General features: G+C 31.0%; 2 protein-coding genes across 4 annotated transcripts in view; one reads left to right on the top strand and one right to left on the bottom strand.

The window, feature by feature from the left end:
- The first annotated feature begins 1,852 nt into the window (after positions 1–1,852).
- Positions 1,853–21,625, top strand: part of Ctu2 (Cytosolic thiouridylase subunit 2) — a 31,799-nt gene continuing 12,026 nt past the window's right edge. For both annotated transcript variants that reach the window (XM_076498228.1, XM_076498236.1), the window contains exons 1-9: positions 1,853–1,946; positions 5,946–6,017; positions 7,495–7,633; positions 10,848–10,908; positions 12,118–12,227; positions 12,611–12,771; positions 15,412–15,547; positions 19,339–19,385; positions 19,996–20,077. In XM_076498228.1, the coding sequence (XP_076354343.1) occupies positions 1,870–1,946; positions 5,946–6,017; positions 7,495–7,633; positions 10,848–10,908; positions 12,118–12,227; positions 12,611–12,771; positions 15,412–15,547; positions 19,339–19,385; positions 19,996–20,077 (885 nt within the window). In that variant the 5' untranslated portion in view covers positions 1,853–1,869. The remainder of the gene's footprint in view (positions 1,947–5,945; positions 6,018–7,494; positions 7,634–10,847; positions 10,909–12,117; positions 12,228–12,610; positions 12,772–15,411; positions 15,548–19,338; positions 19,386–19,995; positions 20,078–21,625) is intronic.
- Positions 15,000–21,625, bottom strand: part of LOC143249061 (serine/threonine-protein phosphatase 4 regulatory subunit 1-like) — a 161,005-nt gene continuing 154,379 nt past the window's right edge. The window contains exons 8-9 of one of the 2 annotated variants that reach the window (XR_013027530.1): positions 20,693–20,874; positions 15,000–15,016 (exon numbers count right to left, since the gene is read on the bottom strand). The gene's annotated coding sequence lies outside the window, so the exon portion shown is untranslated. Of the gene's footprint in view, positions 15,017–20,070; positions 20,875–21,625 lie in introns of those variants that run through there. The other variant, XM_076498256.1, reaches the window with a different exon arrangement.

Below are 21,625 nucleotides of genomic sequence, written 5' to 3' on the forward strand. Positions count from 1 at the left end.
CAGCTCTTTGAAGATGCGGTGCTTCAGGGCACTATTTCGCACAAAGTTCACACATTTCACTACAATTTTTAACACTTCTGCCAGTTTTGAAGTCAAGGTTTTTATTGCCACCGCATGCCTGTGCAGAACACAATACAATTATGTGTGGTACATCGGCTTTCACCAGCGCACCAAAACCAGAGTTTCGTCCCAACATTGCTGGAGCTCCGTCCGAACAAACTGCAGAAACCATATTCCACGAAAGATCATTGTCTCCGAAGAAGTCATCCACAAGTTTCTTCACGTCGGCTACCTCAGTTGTTGTTGTAAGAGGCTTACAAAATAAAAAATCTTCTTTTATCTCGTCGTTCTTCACATAGCGCACGAATACAACAAGCTGGGTCAGACTGGAAACGTCGGTGGTCTCGTCAAGTTGAAGGATGAATTTTGATGGACTTGAAATCAAATCTGCAACTACTTGAGCCAAAATGTCATCGCTCATGTCATCTATTCTGCTGCTGATGGTGTTATTTGAAAGAGGAATTTGAGGTAACTTATTTTCAGCAGATTTTCCCAGCATGATATTCGCCATCTTCAACGCAGCTGGTTTTACGAGTGCTTCACCAATGGTGTGTGGTTTGTCCTGCTTTGCGATCAAGTACACAACTTCGTACGATGCTGTGAGGTTCGGTTTTTTGATGGGTACAAAGCCAAGAACAGGCAAAGTAGCCTTTTTATCTAACCTGACTCTCTTTACCTTGAATTCAGCAAGCGTTGTTTTCTTATATTTCCCATCTCCATGCAGCTTTAGAGAGTGTTCTCTTAGTTTTGCCGGTGCTAGACTAGAATTGCTCAACTTGGCATCGTAAATCATGCATTGAGGACGCTGACTCCCATCATGTTCCGTTATACACGTGCATCCATATTGTACGACCACTTTCTGTTTTTGCTCGACATAGTTAGTATGAAGGAATTGAAAGATTAGGAAAAAAACCACAAATGACGCACGATTACCACAGTCACAAGTCGACTGCTAAGCGCACAAAGTTCCCTGCAGCACAGATATTGAACCCAGGTTAAGAACCACTGTTCTAATGGTAGTCTATTTTTTACTACAAATAACAGAAGCAATGGCGTAAAAAAGTTGCTCTGAAATTAAATTATATGTAGTTACATCACAACAACACTATTTTATAATAATAATAACAAAATCATGTTATCAATTCTAAGCACAGAAAACATTGAGTCTTACAAATTACATATTAATGTGTGTTTCTATCAGTTAGTTGATTTTTTATCCTCTTCACACTTCGTACCATTCACACTGCAGCAAACTAGCATTTTCATCTCAACTCCATTATAGGTCGAGAATTTATCATCACTTTTTCAAACACTGGCTGGGCATCTGACGGTCCTCGGCAGACTCAGCAGGTAGCCCAGTGTGGCTATGCTATAAGAAAAACACACACATCTAACGGCAAAGATAGGAATTAGTTATGCCACTGAATAAAAGCCGACAGAGTAATACCCAACGAATGTAAAAAAAGATACATTTTTCCGATAGAAAATTAACGTAATGATGAGTATTGCAATTTGATGCATGCTCAACAGAGCATTTTATGTATTTGAGGTATGTATGTATTCATTAACGAAAAGAACGTTGTAGTTTCGAATATCCATACGTAAAGGTTACGTTGTTGATTTATTTTTGTACCTTTTCTAACTATTTATTATCTTAAAATTATCAATTTATTAAACTATATTTTCGCTCATACAAAAATTGAAATAAAAATATTCAGAATTATCCAATAATAAATATATAGGTTTTATATATTTCGTACTTCTTTCCTTAATTTTCACTAAATGTTTTTAGATGGCGCTACATTATTCATGAAATCGAAAAGAATGTGCTCAGAGCAGCCTAACGAAGACTTTTTAGCAAAAGTTGATCTACAAAAGAAATCTCTGTAAGTATTATTACACATGTTTAATTATATTATATCAATGTATAAAAATATATGATGTGTCAATATTATTGTGTTGATATTAGTTACTATGAGTTGTCAAACTTGAGGAATGTACATGCAGCAATCTGATTCAGTGATTGTGATGCTGATGCAATGGTAATTACTGAATTAGTCTATACTAGAATCTATAATATGCTGTCCAGGAAGCGGTAGTGCAAATGACAGGCTGTGCACACTGTTTTTCAAAGTTTAACATCATATGTTGTAGCGGTAAGCGTCAAGTTGTAAAAGTAAAAAGAATACTTGAACCTCATATTTAAGCTAAAGACAATGGGTGAACTGAATAATAAACAATGAATTATCTTTTCATTTTCAGCAGGGCGTTGACATTTTCTTGACTTTCAATTTCATTATTGAGATAGCAAATAAAAGTGCGTGCTGGTAGGTGAAACAAGATATTGACATTTATTTCTATCAAAGTCAAGCACTGCCCAAAATTAAAAATATAGTTTTAGACAAAAGAAAATGACTTATTAAAATGTGAAAGTTATATTTGTTTTGAATCGCAAAAACCATTTTACTGCATTACTTGAAATTTAGTCAAGTAACAAACTACCACAAGAGTGAATAAAGACATTACAAACCTACACGTACTCAGTTTTAAAGCTTACTATAATATTATTTATTATCTTAAAGAAATCACATAAAAATATTATAAAGAAGTTAAAACAATGAATAGTAATGTTACTATTAAATAGTAAAGGTTGGAAAGTTGATTACAATTAACAATTGGTTGGTTGGGTGTTTTATGGTGCAAAGCAACTAGGCTATCTGCACTGGTTAACAGAGATGGAGCATGAAAAAGAAAGAAGTTGCCTGTTGATAGTGGTAATTAATTATGGTAGAATAGATTTTATATAATGGGATAAATTTAAAAAATTAAATGCATTATTTCAGTGTAGAACTAAGTAAGCCAACATCAGAACTTTTTAAGACATTAGGCAATGCCAGTTAAATCTGAATGAATTTAAATATAAAATATAGCATCAATTAATCATTTCATGAAACAAAAGTTCACTGTTGCATTATGATATCAACCACTGATGCTGTCATAATTTTGTAGATTTGACTAAATGACGAGGCCCGGCATGGCCAAGCGTGTTCAGGCGTGCGACTCGTAATCTGAGGGTTGTGGGTTCGCATCCCCATCACACCAAACATGCTCACCCTTTCAGCCATGGGGTGTTATAATGTGATCATCAATCCCACTATTCGTTGTTAAAAGAGTAGCCTAAGAGTTGGCGGTGGGTGGTGATGACTAGCTGCCTTCCCTCTAGTCTTAAACTGCTAAATTAGGGACGGCTTGCACAGATAGCCCTTTAGTAGTTTGTGCGAAATTCAAAAAACAAACTAAATGACATTCTGGGCATCTTTCACATTACTGTAACTTGTAAGCATGTGCTAGCATTGGCTGTCTAAAATAGACAAATTTAAATGTAGAATATCATATTAATATAAATATTATAAGAAAGATACATATTTTCCACCATTGTGATATGGACTATTAGTAGAAGTTTTAAAAATGGTATATTTCCTTTCTCCAATATGTGTAGGTTTACATCCTTCACTTTCTTGCTAAGTTGAATTTAATTGTAAAAACATTTTAAAATAATCATGTTTATCTAATTGAAGACTAATTATAATAATTTATTATTTGTAGCATGTTTAAGTCTGTAATTTTACTTTCCCTATCAGTATAGTTATCTAATCTATTATACATATTATCAAGCAATATAAATCATAATCCTAAAGTTAAATGTTTCACCTCAATTGTATCTATCATATCACCCCTTAGGTAATGTCTGATTTTAGGTTCAGAAAAAGAGAAAAGATTTTAAATACTTTTAATTTTATTTAATCAATAATGTATGTTCCATTATTATTAACTACTTCCTGCCAACAATTCACAAGTTTTTGAATACCACTTCTGTAAAATTCTTGGGGTTTGGAGGAAAAGAATGTAGAGAGGGTAGTTTTGACATCTTCATGTGTTCCAAGCTCTTTTACATCAAGATAGTTCTGCAAACTTTAGAATAGATGATAATCAGATGGGGCAAGGTCTGGAGAATAAGGAGGATGTGGAAGTTTTTCCCAGTGTAGCTCTTCAGTCTTTGCAGATTTGATCTTTTCTCTATCGAGCCATGCATTGTTTTGGTGTAACACAACATCTTTATGATCAATCAAAACAGGTCTCTTTTCTTTCAGTGCAACATTCAAGTGCTCTAACTGTTGACAGTAAAAGTCTGATCTAATCATTAGATTGAGTGGCAGCAACTCAAAGTGAATCACACCAACAATATCCCACCAAATGCTAAACAAGACTATTTATTTTGGGCTGTACTTTAGCCAGTTTACATGCATTGAGCCATTTTCTGGAGCACTTAACATTTTTATAATATATCCATTTTTCATCTCCAGTCACTAACTTGTCCAAAAAAAAGTGAGTTACATTCACAAGAGTGCAGAGAAGTACATATGTCCACTCTTGCTCTGAGGTTGGCTTGTGTCAAATCATGGGGACCCATTATCGAAGTTTTGACACCTTTCCAAGCTGTTACAGATGATGGTAAACTATTGAAAGAGTTGAATTAAGCACCTATGCTTGTTCTTCAACTGCTACAGCACAATCTTTGTCAAGTGCATCCAGCAGCAAGTCATCATTAAACTCAACAGAACGACCTGAACGTGGCACATCACTTAAGCTGTAGTCACCTGATCTGAACTTCTGAAATAACCTTCGACATTTTCTTTCATTGAGATACTCCGTACCATAAACACCTTGAACGTTTCATGTACTTTCTGCTGCACTACTGTCTTTTTTAAACTCATAAAACATTATATGCCTAATGTGCTACTCAGACACATCCATCTTCATAAGGGTTTATTTGATTATTGATCTGAAAAAAGTGGAGTTAGGTTAATTTCCTTTATTTGTCTGAACATTTTTATACATGTCCGATTACATATTTTAGTCATTAAAACCTTCTACAAAGAAAGAAATTATGATGCACTTTCTGTACTAAATTTTCAGACATAACTTATGGGATGGCCTGATAGATTGGAATAGATTTTATTAAATGAATGTTTAAATGCAGGGTTAAAACAACATAGTTACTCTTTAAACCTTCAATTTTTTTTAGAGTTCTGCTAGAATTATTTTCACAATTTCTTAATAGTTATCAACATACCTTATGAAACTTCTTAACTTCATGAATAATATGGCTTATATTAGTTTTGAGGCATGAGTGTTATTATACACTTTTACTTTCTGATGGGTAAATCATGATTTTTGGCTGGATGTTGGCAGTGTCTGCTTGGGTTTAATGTTGAATTTCAGTGCATTTTGTGTAATTGTTAGACAACCATTTGATTAAACTTGGAGAACTGCTAAAATGTATAAAGGCTACTACTGCCTCAAATAGTTATGCCAACATTGTGCAAAATAAAATTACTGTTTCCACTAGAAAGTTCTTCAGTTAACAGAATGTAATATTAACCTAGACATTCTTTTTAGTATACTCCAAATTTGGTTATTACCCACAAGTGCATTGTAAGGTATAAAAACCTTTTTATTAATTTAAATTAAATCAGGAAATAAATAATGAAATTTTATATATATATTTTTTTCTACTCAGAGGAGTAAAATTAATTTGCTTGTTTAAGCTTTTAAGATTAAAAAGTTAAAATTTACTGTAGTGTGAAAGTCAAACTTTTTTGGAATTCTTTACAGTATCAGGTTATTTACTTAATTAGGCCAGTTGTATTATCTATGAGCTTTTATATTACATTTAATTTTTATATGGAAAAGTTGGTCAATGATGATAATATATGTAACAAGAGACATAATATTAATTAGTTGTAACAGTTTGTTTCATTATTTGGGACTTTTCTTCCATTAATGATACTCAAAGAATTAAGTTATTCAATTTCTTTTAATTGTTATAGCAGCTCATGCAAAAAGTGTGGAGCGAAATCAGATGTTGTTCTCAGAATGCTTGATTCTTTCTGCAAGTATGTAGTTTTTTATATATACATTATTATGTTACATTTTATAATTTATTTTGAACGAGTCTTTGATTTATTATATTACATGTGTTACATATTACTATTTCAAATAACTAAATTTAAGTTTAGAAGTTAATTAAAGGTTAATTTATCAAATTTATGGCATTTAACAACAAGACTGACACAAAGAGTTTTATTTTTTAACACAAATATATTTTAATATAAAAAAAAACAATACAATTTGTAATAACAGTTATTATTAATAGCCATTACAAATGATGGTTTATATACAACAGTTTTACACAGTTACAAATAATACTAAGTCTTATATCTGGTCTGGAACTGAATATTTTATTGGTGGTCCAGGTCTACAATGAGCAAATTAATTCTGAGTTGATTTTGTTACACCTTTCCTAATATGTTTTCTTGACTGGCTTCACATTAGTTATGAGCTTATTTCTTACAGGCAAAGATATTTAATGTCCTCATAGAAATGCAAAAATCCAAAGTTTGTAATACTGTTTGTGATGTTTGAAATCTATAAACATGGTCAAATTCTCTAGTCTTCTGATTAATAGGTATTAATCACAATTATAGCTTCCTAATCATATAGCACCCTGGCTGTAGCTGACAAATAATAATCCTTTTCTATTACTGTTTCATGGTTACCTGCTTTTATGTAAATCATACAAGTTTATTGACATCTCAACAGTATTTGAAGATGCACCAGCATTTTCATCAAACAAATATTGTTGATTCTTACTCTCAAGAATTTTCTACAAAGTTTGAGAACAGATGTGACTTATGCAATGCACGGTAAAAAATATACATCACATTGAAAAAAGGAAACTACTGAAACAAGTGTAGGTAATAAAATAAACGCATAATGTTAAATCCATTACAACATATATCTATTAACAATCTATTATCTGATAAACATCTTTCATTTTTTCTTTGTTTTTCTGGATTATGATGTAACATATTTCTTAAATACATATAAATTTGACATCAATTCAAAATATTATCAATTTTTCTTGTTATTATTAGATTGAGCATTTTAGAATTTGAAAATCAGTTCTCTTCATTGAACACACACTAGTAGTTTCTAATTTATTATTTTCATGCCTTCTAAATTTATAAAATTAAGTTTGTACAAACTTGCATGCAAACATGAACCATTGTGCTACTATTTTGAATTTTAGATATAAATTGCACATTTCAAAGTTTAGGTTTATTTATAAATTTCATGCTGGGAATTCCATTCATTATATTTGTTATCACTTATCAGCAAACATAATTTGTAGGAATAAATGCTCTAGTGCTCAACTGTATGGTAGTTAGTTGAAACATTTCTGTAACTTCTTTTTTGTGTTCAGCAAACTTTTTCGTGAGCTTATTCACAAACCTAAATGTTATATAACGTATTTGTTTTGATCCATCATTTCTGTAACTTTGCATCATCTCTTCCTCTTTTTTATTCAAGGCCCTGTTTTCTAACACACTGCACTCACAAATTTCGTGCTACCCTGGGAAAGTCAAAGCAGATAAAATTTGGAGAAAAGATTCTTGTTGGATTTTCAGGAAGTGCAGCCTCAGTAGCATTAGTACATATGATCCAGGAGGTAAAAGGGCAAATATTATTATATGCTTCTTTGTAAGATATGTCTTAACATTTTTATTTAATTCTTTGCAGATGGGTTAAAGGTCATGTCATGACATTTGTTGACTGACTCGCATTAAACATTTTATTGAACTACTATTTTATGAGTTTTTTGTCAGTAAGTTTGGTATCAAACTGTAGATTATATTTTAACTTTAGTATTATACATTATTCAATTTCTTAATTTGAAAGTAAATATTAAAAAACAGAGTTAAATGCCAATTCTTTTTTGTGTTCCGGTATGTTGAATATAGCACTGCTTCAAATTAGATTTTTGTAATATCAAATTACAAAGTCTAGTTTTGTATGAATTAGGAACCCAAATTACAAATATTGACAAGCTATACTATAAGACAAACTCGTATGTCTTTTTCATTTTGATGAGATATGGCTTGCGTACTGAATCAAACACAGTGGACCCATTCACCTCTCTCCATTTTATATACTTATTTTAATATACAACATCAGAATAACCAATCAACAGCTTAGAATGTCCTTCTAGTGGTTTTCTGAGCCATTTCAATGTATCAGAAGACCATCTCATTCTTTTGAACTAAGATTTCAAGGAGGTAATTTGTCTTTAGTCTGCTCAAATGTACATTTTTTGGCAAAATACAGATTAATTACTAAGCTTGGTAAATTGTAGTAAAATTCTATGGTATAAATTTAATTATTTATGATTTTTTGGTTATATCAAATGTATATGTATAAAACCTGTAAAAAAATTGTTTCATATCTTCTATGTGTGAAATTTGAAAAGACATAGCAACCTATGTCAAGTAACAACCAAGTACGAAGTTTGTAGCTAGAAAAGATAATTGTTTGTTTTACTTTTTTATTTATGTTCTATGTTTCAAGAAAAATAAATTTAATAACTTATTTATGTATAGTAGTAATCTATATATATATGAATATAATAATTGAAATATGTAACACTAGTCCACTAAAGCATAGCCAAGACAGGGTTAGTTTGTAAAGACTAGAGGTCAATTTTATATTATTGAATATGGTAGTATGAGTGTACATGTGCAGTGTCATTTTAACTTTGTATTATTAGCCAGGTATAGCTGAAATGTTAATATAATAAATATATATAAATGTATAATATTATGAGATTTAAGCTATTTAGTCTAATCATTTGTTTTTTTGTTGTTTTTTTTAATTTGTTGTCATTCTAGAACAAAAGAAGCATAATCTATATTTTTCTAATTTTTATGGTGATTATGAGATCAAGCAATTCCACTAAACCCATTCAAAGATTTGTAAGTTAAAATAACAGGTAAAATACAAAAGTTTTTCTTTAAAAGTTCGACAACTATCTGGACATTATAAAGATTTTGCATGTGAAATTTGAAGATTTTCTGATGTATAAAAGTATTTTTAATCTTAAAATGAAAATTATTCTGCATGTTGGATAACTTGCAGAAAGGAAAAAAAAAGTATGAGAAAAAACATTGCTTAACAAACCTTAAGATTTAATTTAAAAAATTGATATTTTGTTTATGAAAGCCTTGTGATGTTTACTGATAATCTGCCAAATTTAGTGAGTATACACAAACTAATTTGAAAGCTATAACAAGCAAAACGTGGCTACAGAATCAGTCCCAAAAACTGAACCCCTGCAAAAAGGTTAAAAGGGAGTGGCTGAAGATATAAAACACCAAATTTTCTAATATTAAAGTTGTAAAATGGTTTCTCATATATAAATCAAAACTAATGATTTTATTATTAAATTTTTTTTATTATTTACTCTGAATGTTTATTAGTACATCTGTTTGTAATTTTTATGCAACTTTGATGGAAATATCCCATTAGCTAAATAAAAAGTGACATAAGTTATTTGTATTAAATAAGGTTTATTTTTTATTATAATACTCTACATTTAAGTACAAGTTTTTTATTATTTTTCTGAAAAACGTGTATGAAGTGAAACTATTAATTCAAACACTTGTAATGAAATATTTATTGCAGAGTTTGACACATTTGGTAATTGAATCATTCATTTTGAATACAGTGCTATTAATAAAAATGTGTAGGAGGCAAAAGTGGACGCTTAGGGTCCTGGAAGCCCTTGGGTTCTGGATTAATATTTATGCATTCTCCTCCTTCTCCTGGGAGTAATTTTCCTAATTGTGATGCATTTTTACTGTGATATATTAAAAAGTGGGCATTGCCCCCCTCCTTACCCCCCAGTACCTGTTTGTTTTGTTTTTTTCATGCCACTCTAATAGCATGTATTATTAACTGGTGTTGGTGAACTTGCAGCTGGTAAAGAGGCATTTTGTTCAAACTAGTGTCTCGCTTACAGAAAATAAAATACATAATATTACATACTTGTATAAGCAAAACATAATGCAGATGTTTCTACACATCTGGAATTTGAAACACTATGACTTGACATGTCTTTAGCATCAGTTACTCTGGTGACATTTTGATATCTGTTGTAATTTACATGTAAATCCTTTCTGTGAGGTTGTTCTTGCTCCAAGTGAAAGTCATTCTCAAAAATATTGAGTGTTTAGTGATCAGTAATTATTATGTCATTTTTTGTTCTGATCAACCTGTTTTACTCTCAGAGAGTTGTATCTGGGTTATTAAATTCTGTATCTATATGAAATGTGTTTTTGGTATAAAAAACAGCTGTTTGGGTTCCACAAATTATTTATTAAGTTTCCCCATTTGAAGATTTTACTAGATGAAAAATTATCCAGATTGTGAATAATCAGATTGTCAGTGTTCCTGCCATTGGAGGTTCACTCTACTTGAGAATAAACTTGTGATGTTTAGCTTTGTATTACCAACTTCAGCGTGTTAATAATTTAATCGAGCATGTAATAAATTACCTGGTTATGTCTCATGAAAGATTCAGTGATGTTGCAGAAGACTATGCATCTAAAAGATTAGTGACATGTTTAATGAATTTAGCCCATAAACAGTGGGAATGTAGATAGCAGCATCAATTGATTGCAGCATTTGAAGGTTAAATAACGATGACAGTGTATGAGATGAACTGAGACTGTCTTGCTCTTCAAAATATATTTTTAGATGGTTCTCAACACATCTAAATATTTGTGCATTTTACGTTAATTTGTTGGAACATATTGAAATTAAAATCTGATTACTTGTATGTGCACATGTAATTATGTGAGTCTTAAGTATTAATGTTTTTAATATAGGGTTTAAAGGAAGAAGCCCACAAGAGGTTCTCATTCACACCTGGTATTGTTTATGTTGATGGTAAGTCTCTTAGCATTATTTGATGTTATTGTTTGTTATTAATGTATTTTGATACTTGATTTATGCCAGTGCACGTTTATTTGACCCTAAAAAATGATTCAGGACATTTTATACAAATTAATATTTCTGTTGACTGAGTTAAGTCTAAGCTCTTCATGTATATGGCAAGGTAACTTTTTATATTCTATGACTGATTACAGAAAAAGCTTAACTCATGTTGAGATTTTCATATTCTCATGTATACGCGAGGGCTGTTAAAAAAATACGCGGACTGTTTGAATTGCGCGGCTCCAGTTGGTTCCAGGGGAATCCGCTTGGTGTAGCTAGGTTCCACAGATCAGCTGATTACAACGCCATTTCCCGATTGCAGATATCTTCATTTGTGTATTAGCTACGCGGTTTTAAGTGAAGTGCGATTTTTTTCATTTGGCGGGTTTCAGAATGAATGACCTGAAGGAGCAACGACTTGCTGTGAAATTTTGTGTTAAACTTGGAAAATCTGCGACTGAAACTTTTGCTATGCTTAACACGGCTTACGGTGATGTTGCTATGAAGCGTATGGCATGTTTCAAGTGGCATGAACGTTTTAAGGATGGTCGACAGTCCATTGAAGATGATGGCGTCCTGGGCGTCCTTCCACGTCAACTGACGACCCACACGTCGACAAAATCAACACCCTGGTGCGGGCAAATCGACGTCTAACTGTCAGGGAGCTTGCTGAAGAGTGTGGGATATCAGTTGAATCTTGTTACGAGATTTTGACCGAAAAATTGAAGATGCACCGCGTTGCTGCGAAATTCAGCCCTCAGAACTCGTGAGTTTTTGGCCAAACACTCAATCACTGTTCTTCCCCACCCCCCAAACTCAAAAGACCCTTGAAAGGAAGAAGATTTGAGAAGATTCCCGAGATTAAGGCAAATGCGACGAAGGAGCTGGAGGACATTACAAAAGAAGCATACCAGGACTGTTTCAACAAGTGGAAACACCGTTGGGATAAGTGTGTGCGTTGGGGAGGAGAGTACTTTGACGGGGTCCCAGACCTGTAACTTCTAAATATAGTACATTTTGTTTTATGACGTCAGTCTGCGTATTTTTTGAACAGACCTCGTATATGTTGTTTCCAAAGGAATTTGCTTGATTTAAATAATGAAAGAAGAAACTTAAGATACATCAAAATTTATTTATCGTTTGCTTTTAATACTCAACCAGAGGGACAAACTATGGGTCTTACTGTGTCAGAGAGAGAGAAAAAATGTGAAGAAATTATTCACATGATGAAGAATTCAGGATATCAGTGTTACTTCACTTCACTTGAAATGGTAATTGAAGATTTATTTCAATTGTTGTTGCTGTTTTTTGTATATATTTTTACAAAAATGATATTCAAGCTTTTATAAGCAACTTATGCTTTTCCAATTACTTTAAACAAACCTTAAGTCCAACTTTATATTAATAGGTGCTTTTGTATAAGGTATCTAAACTTTATGAACTGTAAAAAGTGCCTGCTGTATATACTGTTATTACTAATAATTATCCAGAATAAATAATAACAGCCCAAAATCTGTTACTACATATCAGTTTCTATTGTGTATTTTCTGAAAGATTACTTATTTTAGGCATTTAAATATGTATGACTGTTTAAGAAATTCATTTGTGGATAGTTATGAACAATACAATTTCTGTTATTTGTTACAATTTCCAGGCTTTTGAAGGATACTCAGAAGATAGAGATTTACCAGTGATAAGAGTTGAAGAAGTTAAATTAAGTTCCTTTCTAAAGGAAAGTGATTCCTGTGACTTACAGAAAACTTTAAGTAGCTTAAAATCACTCACAGTAAAAGAAGAATTCCTGAAGTACACAAGGTAAACTAGAATCTGTTTTACAAACTAAATGTACTATTATTGCCACATTTGTCATTAAACATGTGTAGGCATAGACATTAAACAGTGTAGCAAAAGTAGAGCTTGCACCTCTCCATTTTGAATATTGTTTTATAGGAAAACATTTTCATATCATGCTTTTCCTGCTATTTCTTTCATTCCCCTTCCTCCCACCACACGCACACCTTTGAAAAGAAAAGGCATTCATATAATGTGAAAATAGTTTCACAGCAAAGGACATGAAAATTAGTTAATGGAAATTGGTGCTGTTCATGCTCTGTAGTATTATGTGTATTTTGTATATTAAGACCAATAATGAGGTAATTGATATTAAGAGTGACTTAAAAATGAGCATGATATTGTGATATATCAAAAATACCAATTCAGTCTTCTGTAATGTTTTTGAAGTTCTATAAAAATTATTTTAAACATTTTAATAGATAGGTGTGTGAAACTTGTTCACTCATATATTATTTATAACTAAAATAAAACAGTAAAAGTAAAATGAACAACAACTAAGAGGCTCATTAAGATGGTTTGTTAGAGTGTTGAGCATTAACCATTTTCCAGAAAAGGAAAATAGTGCTTATTCATTCGTCCATTGGGAATATTAAAGACTAAGTTCACGAACTGTGTATGTCAATTGAAATGTTACTTTAGGGATGCTGTAAACTAAAGCTACTATAACAGATTTTAAATAGAATATCTAACAAAAGTAAAAAGTCAGTTTGTTAATAAAAAAGACTTGTGCAGTACTTCTTAAATGTTAGAAATTAACTTCATGTGACAGTATTATTGTTTATAGAAAGCTTTAAGCCAACATTTCTACAGAGATTCTTGAACTCTTAAAAAGTTATTTTAATCAGAGGTATAGAAAAGAATGTCATATTGGTATGTTAGAACAATAAAATAACATTCCTCTTGAGCATGCCTTAATGCATTTGAATTATTGTAATTAGAGAAAGATACATGTTCAGAAATCCTTTATGGGAGACTCCTGGTTATTAAACCAGTAATGTCTTCAGAGCATAAAGAACAAGTACATTTGTAAACAAGTAATGACTAATTTCTAAAATTTGTCTCTAACTGGGAAGAAACTTCAAAGGTGAAATGAACTTTGAAATACACATTGGACATGGAGTGCAGATAAACAGTGCTGGGACTTTATGTACAAATATTCATCCCATAGATAAGGAAATGTAAGGATGATAGAAAGCTTATCAACCATAGGAAAAACCAAAATACTTGATATTATTGGATATAGTTTTCATTGCCCTTTTTAACATTATTTACTACAAAATTCAGTGTAATCCTTTTTTTTTACAGTATGTTTAATATTAGCTAATTCTTGTTTGAAAGAGGACAAATTACTACAAATTTATTATGCACATCTCATTGGAAACAAGATTGCATCTAAATAATTTAGGTATAGTTCAAAGTTACAGTAAAGACGTTTGTAAGTATCAATGAAAGTAAATAATGTGAAAACCAGATAAAGTAAACTAATTTTCAAATTTAACAGTAACTATTAGTTTTTGGTGTTTGTTATTAAGATGTGCTAAAAGTGAAATAGTTTGATCATTGTTATTAAACAAGACAACCATATTATTACTATACCAATTATAATGAAGTGACTTGAATTTGTCAGAGTAGTTTGTCAACAACTCCATTTCATGATAACTTAGAAATAAATTTGCTAAAACAGAGACAAGACAAGATCCTTGTATGAGACTGCCTTACAGTTTACCTGGATCCTTGTATGAGACTGCCTTACAGTTTACCTGGATCCTTGTATGAGACTGCCTTACAGTTTAACTGGATCCTTGTATGAGACTGCCTTACAGTTTACCTGGATCCTTGTATGAGACTGCCTTACAATTTACCTGGATCCTTGTATGAGACTGCCTTACAGTTTACCTGGATCCTTGTATGAGACTGCCTTACAGTTTACCTGGATCCTTGTATGAGACTGCCTTACAGTTTACCTGGATCCTTGTATGAGACTGCCTTACAGTTTACCTGGTCAAAAATGAAGTGCAAGTTCTTTGTGCCAAATTATAATAATTTTGAAAACAAAACCTTGTTATCCATCTCACAATATTCTAATCATGATACCAGGTTTGTTTGTTATCCATCTCACAATATTCTAATCATGATACCAGGTTTGTGGCCATTTGAGTACTTGTAATTGAGAGAGATATAGCAAATAAGGGCTCCACATCAAAACCTGTAATAAAAGTAGATTGGGATAAAGTAAATAGTTGTGATTTGGTTAGAAAATGTGAAACTGTCCTCAACTGTTAATTCAGAAGTAAATTATTTTTGTAAATAGTTTAAAAACATTCAAAGTATCATTGTAAGTACCAGTAATGGAAACAATGGGCCTTGTGAGTGTGTGTGTTTCTAATAACCTGTAAATAATTCCTGGGGGAGAACCAACTGGCCATAAGTTATTTTAAATACAATGTGAAATCATTTCTTGTTTGTTCATTTTTAAATAAAATCTTTTTTAAGTTAGGTTCTCTACAGTTGGTACAATCTTTAGAGTTTTTAATTTGGTTTGGTAGTTGATATTATAGAATGATCATTATATAAATATAAAAACATTTATTATTAATTTAGGTTTCAAATACTGACAAAGATTGCCAAGCAGCTAAAGTTTGATAAGCTTTTTCTTGGGGATACTTCTACCAGATTAGCCAGTGCTGTGCTTAGTGGAGTAGCACAGGGTCGAGGTGCTCAGATAGCAGCAGATGTGGTAAATTATTAGAGTCATTAACATTTTAAAAAATATTGAGTTTCAACAATAGTTCTTTTTATTGTAATAGCATAAACTGTTTTTTTGTGTGTGTGGTAAAAATGTCTTCTTTTTTTTCAGGCTTTTTTTCCCCATCTATTTAGTAGTTGTGTTAATAGGGCATTTTAGTTCATTACTATAGGTTAAGATAGGGTTGAACAACAATAATTTTTTCAGGATTGTTATAATACAAAATTGTGTAAAACACAATTTTCTTAATCATTTGTGATAATAGAATATCTTGTCAACCATTATCTGTGTCTGAAGACAAACGTTCTCAAATATTCTTGATAGCACATCAACGTGCTTTGAAATGAGGAGTTGAAGTAATAATAAATAATCAGTGTTAAAATAAATTGTAATTTCTCTTTGCCATAATTATGATTTGTAAAAGACTTAAATAAAATTGATACAAATTTCACTTCAACTTAATCTAGTTCACACCATAATAGTTCTTCTTTATACAGTTTGATAATACAAACAATTTTTCAAACACTAATATATCTGTCATGCCCCAGGTCAGCGTGTTAAGCCTTGTGAAGGACCTCATCATTGCTGGGTATTGCAGAAATAGTGTGGTTGATGTTCTTTATATTTACTCTAGAATTTTTTAGAAATATGAGTAATTGTCTTAAATTCTTAAATTTTATGAAAAATGTCATTAAAAATACATACAAAATTAAAATATATATATCTGAGTTTAATCCTTTTTAACTGTGGGTAGTACAAAACCTATATTATGGAGTCGGTGATTTATTATTGTTTTATTGTAAAATTTTTACTGTATTATCAAAATTTATAGATAATTAAAATTAATTAACAAGTTTTTCTAGTATTAAAAATTAATATTTTTATACCCAGTCCAAACTATATCAAACAATGAGACAAGCATTTGACATGACCAAGTAGATGAACCAGCACATAATTACAAAACTTTGTATATGATTAGTTCTTGCATGTTTTTTATTCTAAGAATGCATAGCTGTTCATCTTAAGGAGCTCATACTTTCTTATTTTGTGATTGCTTCTATATAATTGTGTTACATGTTAACCTTTTCATGACATGTCATAGATTAAAGGCCATGTTATTGCATTTGCTAACTTGCATTCAAAATTTTAGTGAACTACCATTTTATGAATTTATGTCAATAGTTTTGGTATCACATTGTTGACTATAATGCAAAATTTAGTGTTATATATGAGTTAATTTTTTACTTTAAAAGAAAATACTAAGGGAACACACCTAAATACCAATTTTGTGAGTTACGTGCTATGTTGAATACAGCACTAGTTTTGTATGGATTAGGAACTCAGATTACCAATATTGGCAAGCTAGAATTTAAATAAGAATCTAATATCTTTTTTTTTTTTCATTTTGCTGAGATACCATTTATGTACTAAATCAAAATGGCCCCATTTACTTCTCTCCAATTTTGAAGATGGTTCCCTATATTCATTTACTTCAATATATGATATAAATAACCAAGCAACAGCTTAGAATGTCCCCAGAGTGGTTTTTTTCCTGCCATTTTAATCTTTGAAACGGCTTCCGTGTTCTTTTAATCCAAGTTTTCAAGAAGATAAGTTGTGTCTTTAATCTGCTCAAAGTTTCATATTTTATAAAATCTAGAAATACCTTAGTTACTATGCTGAAAAAATTGTAATGGAATTCTGTGATATCAGTGTAATTATTTATGGTTTTTTGGTTATTCAACTGTATATATAAAACCTAAAAGAAATGTTTGTTTGATATCCTCCATGTGCAAAATTTTAAAAGGCTTAGCGCACCCTATGTTGAGCAACAACAGAGTACAAAGGTTGTAGCTGGAAGAGATAATTGTTTGCTTTCAGTAATGTTGAGAAAACCCACTTGTAGAGAAATTATTTCTCAACCCAAACGAGCCATTTTTGCATATATAATTGCTTGCTTTACTTCTTTATTTATTATTCTATATTTTAAGAAAAATAAGTTTAATAACTTATTTCTAAATATTAATAATTTATATACATATATAATGTGTAATGATTGAAAACCAAAGCACAGCAAAAACAGGAACACTTTGTAAAGGTTAATGATCAGTTTATATTATTGGATACAGTAATATAAGTGCACGTGCACTGCATCAGTGCAAGTTATGTAATGTTAATCAGGCAGGACTGGAAGATCAATATAATAAAAAATAATACATATATATAAATATATGACATTATGAGACTTAAGCTACTTAGGCTAATTTGTTATAATGTTCTAGCATGAAAAAAACATAATTGGTATTTATTTCCTAATTCTTTTATGATGGTTACGAAATAGATTAAATTGGCAGACCCCACGCAGTTAGGGTAGAGAAAATAACAAGTAACATATAAACTCTTACTGGAAACAAATGTTTGAAATATATTTAGGAGGTTTTAGGTATTACATACAAATAATAATTGAAATTTTTGGGATAAAGAATAGTTTTTAATTGCAACAGTAAAATCACTTTGCACTCAGACTAATAATGAAACAGACTCAATATTTTCAGAAAGAAATATTCATTAAAATACTCCATTGAAAAATTAATTTTTTTTTGTGTACAAAAACTTGTAATCTTTGCATGAAAATCTATCAAATTTTGTGAAGATACACATTCTACATCAGTTATAAATATTTAACATGTGCAAACATGTAAAATAACTCCTATATTATACTAAACCTGTTGCAAAATGGTTAATTTCAGATGGTTTTTAATGAAAATACAGAGTAATATGCTGTTCAAATGTTGCAACCCTAGAAACATGGAGATATCTGCTCAGATTCATGATGGTGAGGTTATATACAGAGCATAAGATTGCAGTTAGTATATTGTACAACTTAATGATTGTTATGGCTGTCAGGTAATAACCAGTTCATAGCCCATATACTTCAAGCCAACAGTTATGGATTATTATCAGTGGCAAAACAGTAAGGAACTTACTCTTCTATCTATATTAAGGTTAAGAATGCTATATCAGTCTCACTTGTTGACCACACACAGTTTTAGAAATTTTGTTGGGATCATCAGAATTAGCAGCAATGCCATGAGATATTACACCAACTATTAACCATCTTGGAGTTGGAAAGCCATGACCAGTAGACATTTTAAGTAAAAAATTAATGAATATGATAGTTTCGGTAGCAGTCTAGTTGTAATATAAGGAGATATCATTGTGAAGACTGTATAAATCTTAATGTATTTAATAAAAAGTGTATTCATTATTTCACAACACATTAATTTGGTATTGTACCCAATTGTATGACTGGACTAGAATTTGTTCTGATGCAAGATAATGTCTAGTGTCAAATGACAGGATTGTGATTGACTAACATGAAAACAAAAATTTAAAAGGACATACAGGATTCTTGGTCAAAATAGTATTATAAAACATATTGGGGAAGGACTTGAATGCTTTGCAGGACAATTTCTTAAGCCAACATGCTAAATCAAAGCTCTACGTACATTATATAATGAAGTATTTTTTGTGTGCGTAGATATTATATCAACTCTATGAGTTCACATCCACTGCTGAGAATTTTTGTCAAGTGACTTTAAGACAAAACATAATTCAGTCAGATCATAATTTTGAATGTTCTATGAATTGTAAGAGCACAGACTTGATTTTGTTTGAATAGTGTTTAAATATATCATGGTAGAGTTTATTATTTTGAGATATGTTAATACACATATAATATGATTTTCTTTTTTACTTATCTATAGTACTTGTTTTTTCAGAGTTTCATGGACAACAGACATAAAATACCTATATTGAAACCCTTGAGGTAAGTATAATTTAGAACATTCAGATTACACATACTTAATTATTTAGAAACAAAGTAATATATATGACATTAACTTTGCTGTTGAAATTGCTTTCCATATTCACTTTAATTTGTTAACTGAATGTTTTTCAAGTACATAAAGAAAACTCAGAAGTATGTGTGATCATTTTTTGAACAATAAGAAAATTGAAAAATGAAAGCTTGAAAATGCATAATTATTTTTATTATTGAAGATTTAAATTTTTCATGTTTTGAAGAACTTATTACATTCTAATAGTGAATTTCTGTACTTGTAATTAAAATAAGAGGAGGATAAGAAACATGTTTTTTGTTTTTTTATTACGTACTCAAAACATATACTATATGTCTTTAAAACAGTAAAAAGCTTAATGAGTTAAAGAAATCAAAACATAACTTTTTAGTTGTGGCTTAGTACTAAATTTGGAGATTATAACAGTTAAAAACCTGAAAAAACAGAGCAGAAACTTTTTATTTTAATGAATTTTGTTGTGAATATAAATCACCTGAGAATTTAATTACTAAGACAGAACCATAAATGAAATTTATGATATTGTTGTTTAAATGTTTTTTTGTTTGTAATATCATTTAGGGAGTTTTCAAGCAAGGAAATTGCAATGTATAACCATTTCCAAAAAATCCATTACACTGTGATACCAACTTTTGTAACAAAGGTAATGTTCTTTAGTAATAATTAAGGTTACAAGTAATTTGGTTTAATGAAAAGCTAATAGTATTTAATAATGAGAGCCAGATACCAGAAAGAAAAACTGGTTGTAAATGACTGTGAAATTATTTTCTGCTGTTTTAATGAGTAGAAAGGTCATTGTAATTGAGCATTAGGAAGTCTTTAAAAATTGTGCTTTTATCATTTTTTTGAACTTATTTCACCAAGGGCACATGATTCAGGCAGTATCCATAATTGAAAAAAATACTGTGATAACAGCTTGGAGTGCCCAGCATGGCCAGGTGCTAAAGGCACTCAACTCATAACCTTAGGATCATGGGTTCGAATCCCTGTCACACCAAGCATGCTTGCCTTTTCAGTCGTGGGGGGCATTATATGTGACTGTCAATCCCACTATTTGTTGGTAAAAGAGTAGCCCAAGAGTTGGCAGTGGGTGGTGATGACTAGCTGCCTTCTCTCTAGTCTTACACTGCTTAATTAGGGATGGCTAGCACAGATAACCCTTGTGAGGCTTTGTGCAAAATTCTTAAACCAAACAAAAGCAGCTTGGAATAGTTAATAACAATGCAATAAGAAATACCTGAGTTCAAAATGAACTAACCTTTTTACAATTTTCATCTAGTGTCTCTTTGCTCTACTAACAAAAACATCTTGCAGAAACAAAAGATGTTAACTAGTTGGTAATGTCCTGATGGCTTGGTTACTTGACTCACAATCTGTGAACCACAGAATTGAAGCTGTTGACCAAACACTCTCACCCTTTCAGCCACACTGGTGTTAGAACTAAAAAAAGAAAAATCAATGCATATTTTAGTGAAACATAAATCAATTCATAAATACAGTTAAAGAAAGGATAAAAACACTCAAACTATAAGAAAATTTAATTATAACAGTTTTCATTAATATTATTGTAAGAAATTGCTTTGATCAACTATAATATTTTAAAAGATGTAATTACAAAGAATTATAAACTTGTTTTAAGTTTTGCTTCATGAGCATAAAAATACTGACTAAAATTTCAATTTTTATATCATTTAGGGTGACTACATCATCAGTTGGTTTGACTATTTATTTAGATTTTGCTCAAACCTGATGAAGAGCTATATGTGCTAGCCATTTCTAATTTTGAAGTAACAGCCTACTAGAGTGGAAGTCAGCTAGTCAGTACTACTCACCACCAGCTGTTGGGCTACTGATTACTAACAGATAGTGGGATTGAATGTTGAGTTCTAACACCTCTGTGGCTGAAATAGTGAGAATGTTTGGTGAAGTACAAATTGTACATTGTGTGTGTATTTTAAGGAAAGTTGTCAGCTAAACTAATTGGTGTAGAAAGTTTATATGTTAGTTACTAGGTGATAATAACAGAGCTTGTGCCAACTGGCTCTGAGACCTTGTGTGGAGGCCAGTTGTCTTACAGAGGGTACAGAAAAGTTTTTGCTGATGTTGCTAACACCCTTGTAGCTGTATATTGTATAACTGATACCCAATCTTTTACTTTTCCTAACTATATATGGTAATTTATTTTTTTCCA

This window comes from Tachypleus tridentatus, chromosome 1 (genome assembly GCF_004210375.1).
Source record: "Tachypleus tridentatus isolate NWPU-2018 chromosome 1, ASM421037v1, whole genome shotgun sequence".
NCBI lineage: Eukaryota > Metazoa > Arthropoda > Merostomata > Xiphosura > Limulidae > Tachypleus > Tachypleus tridentatus.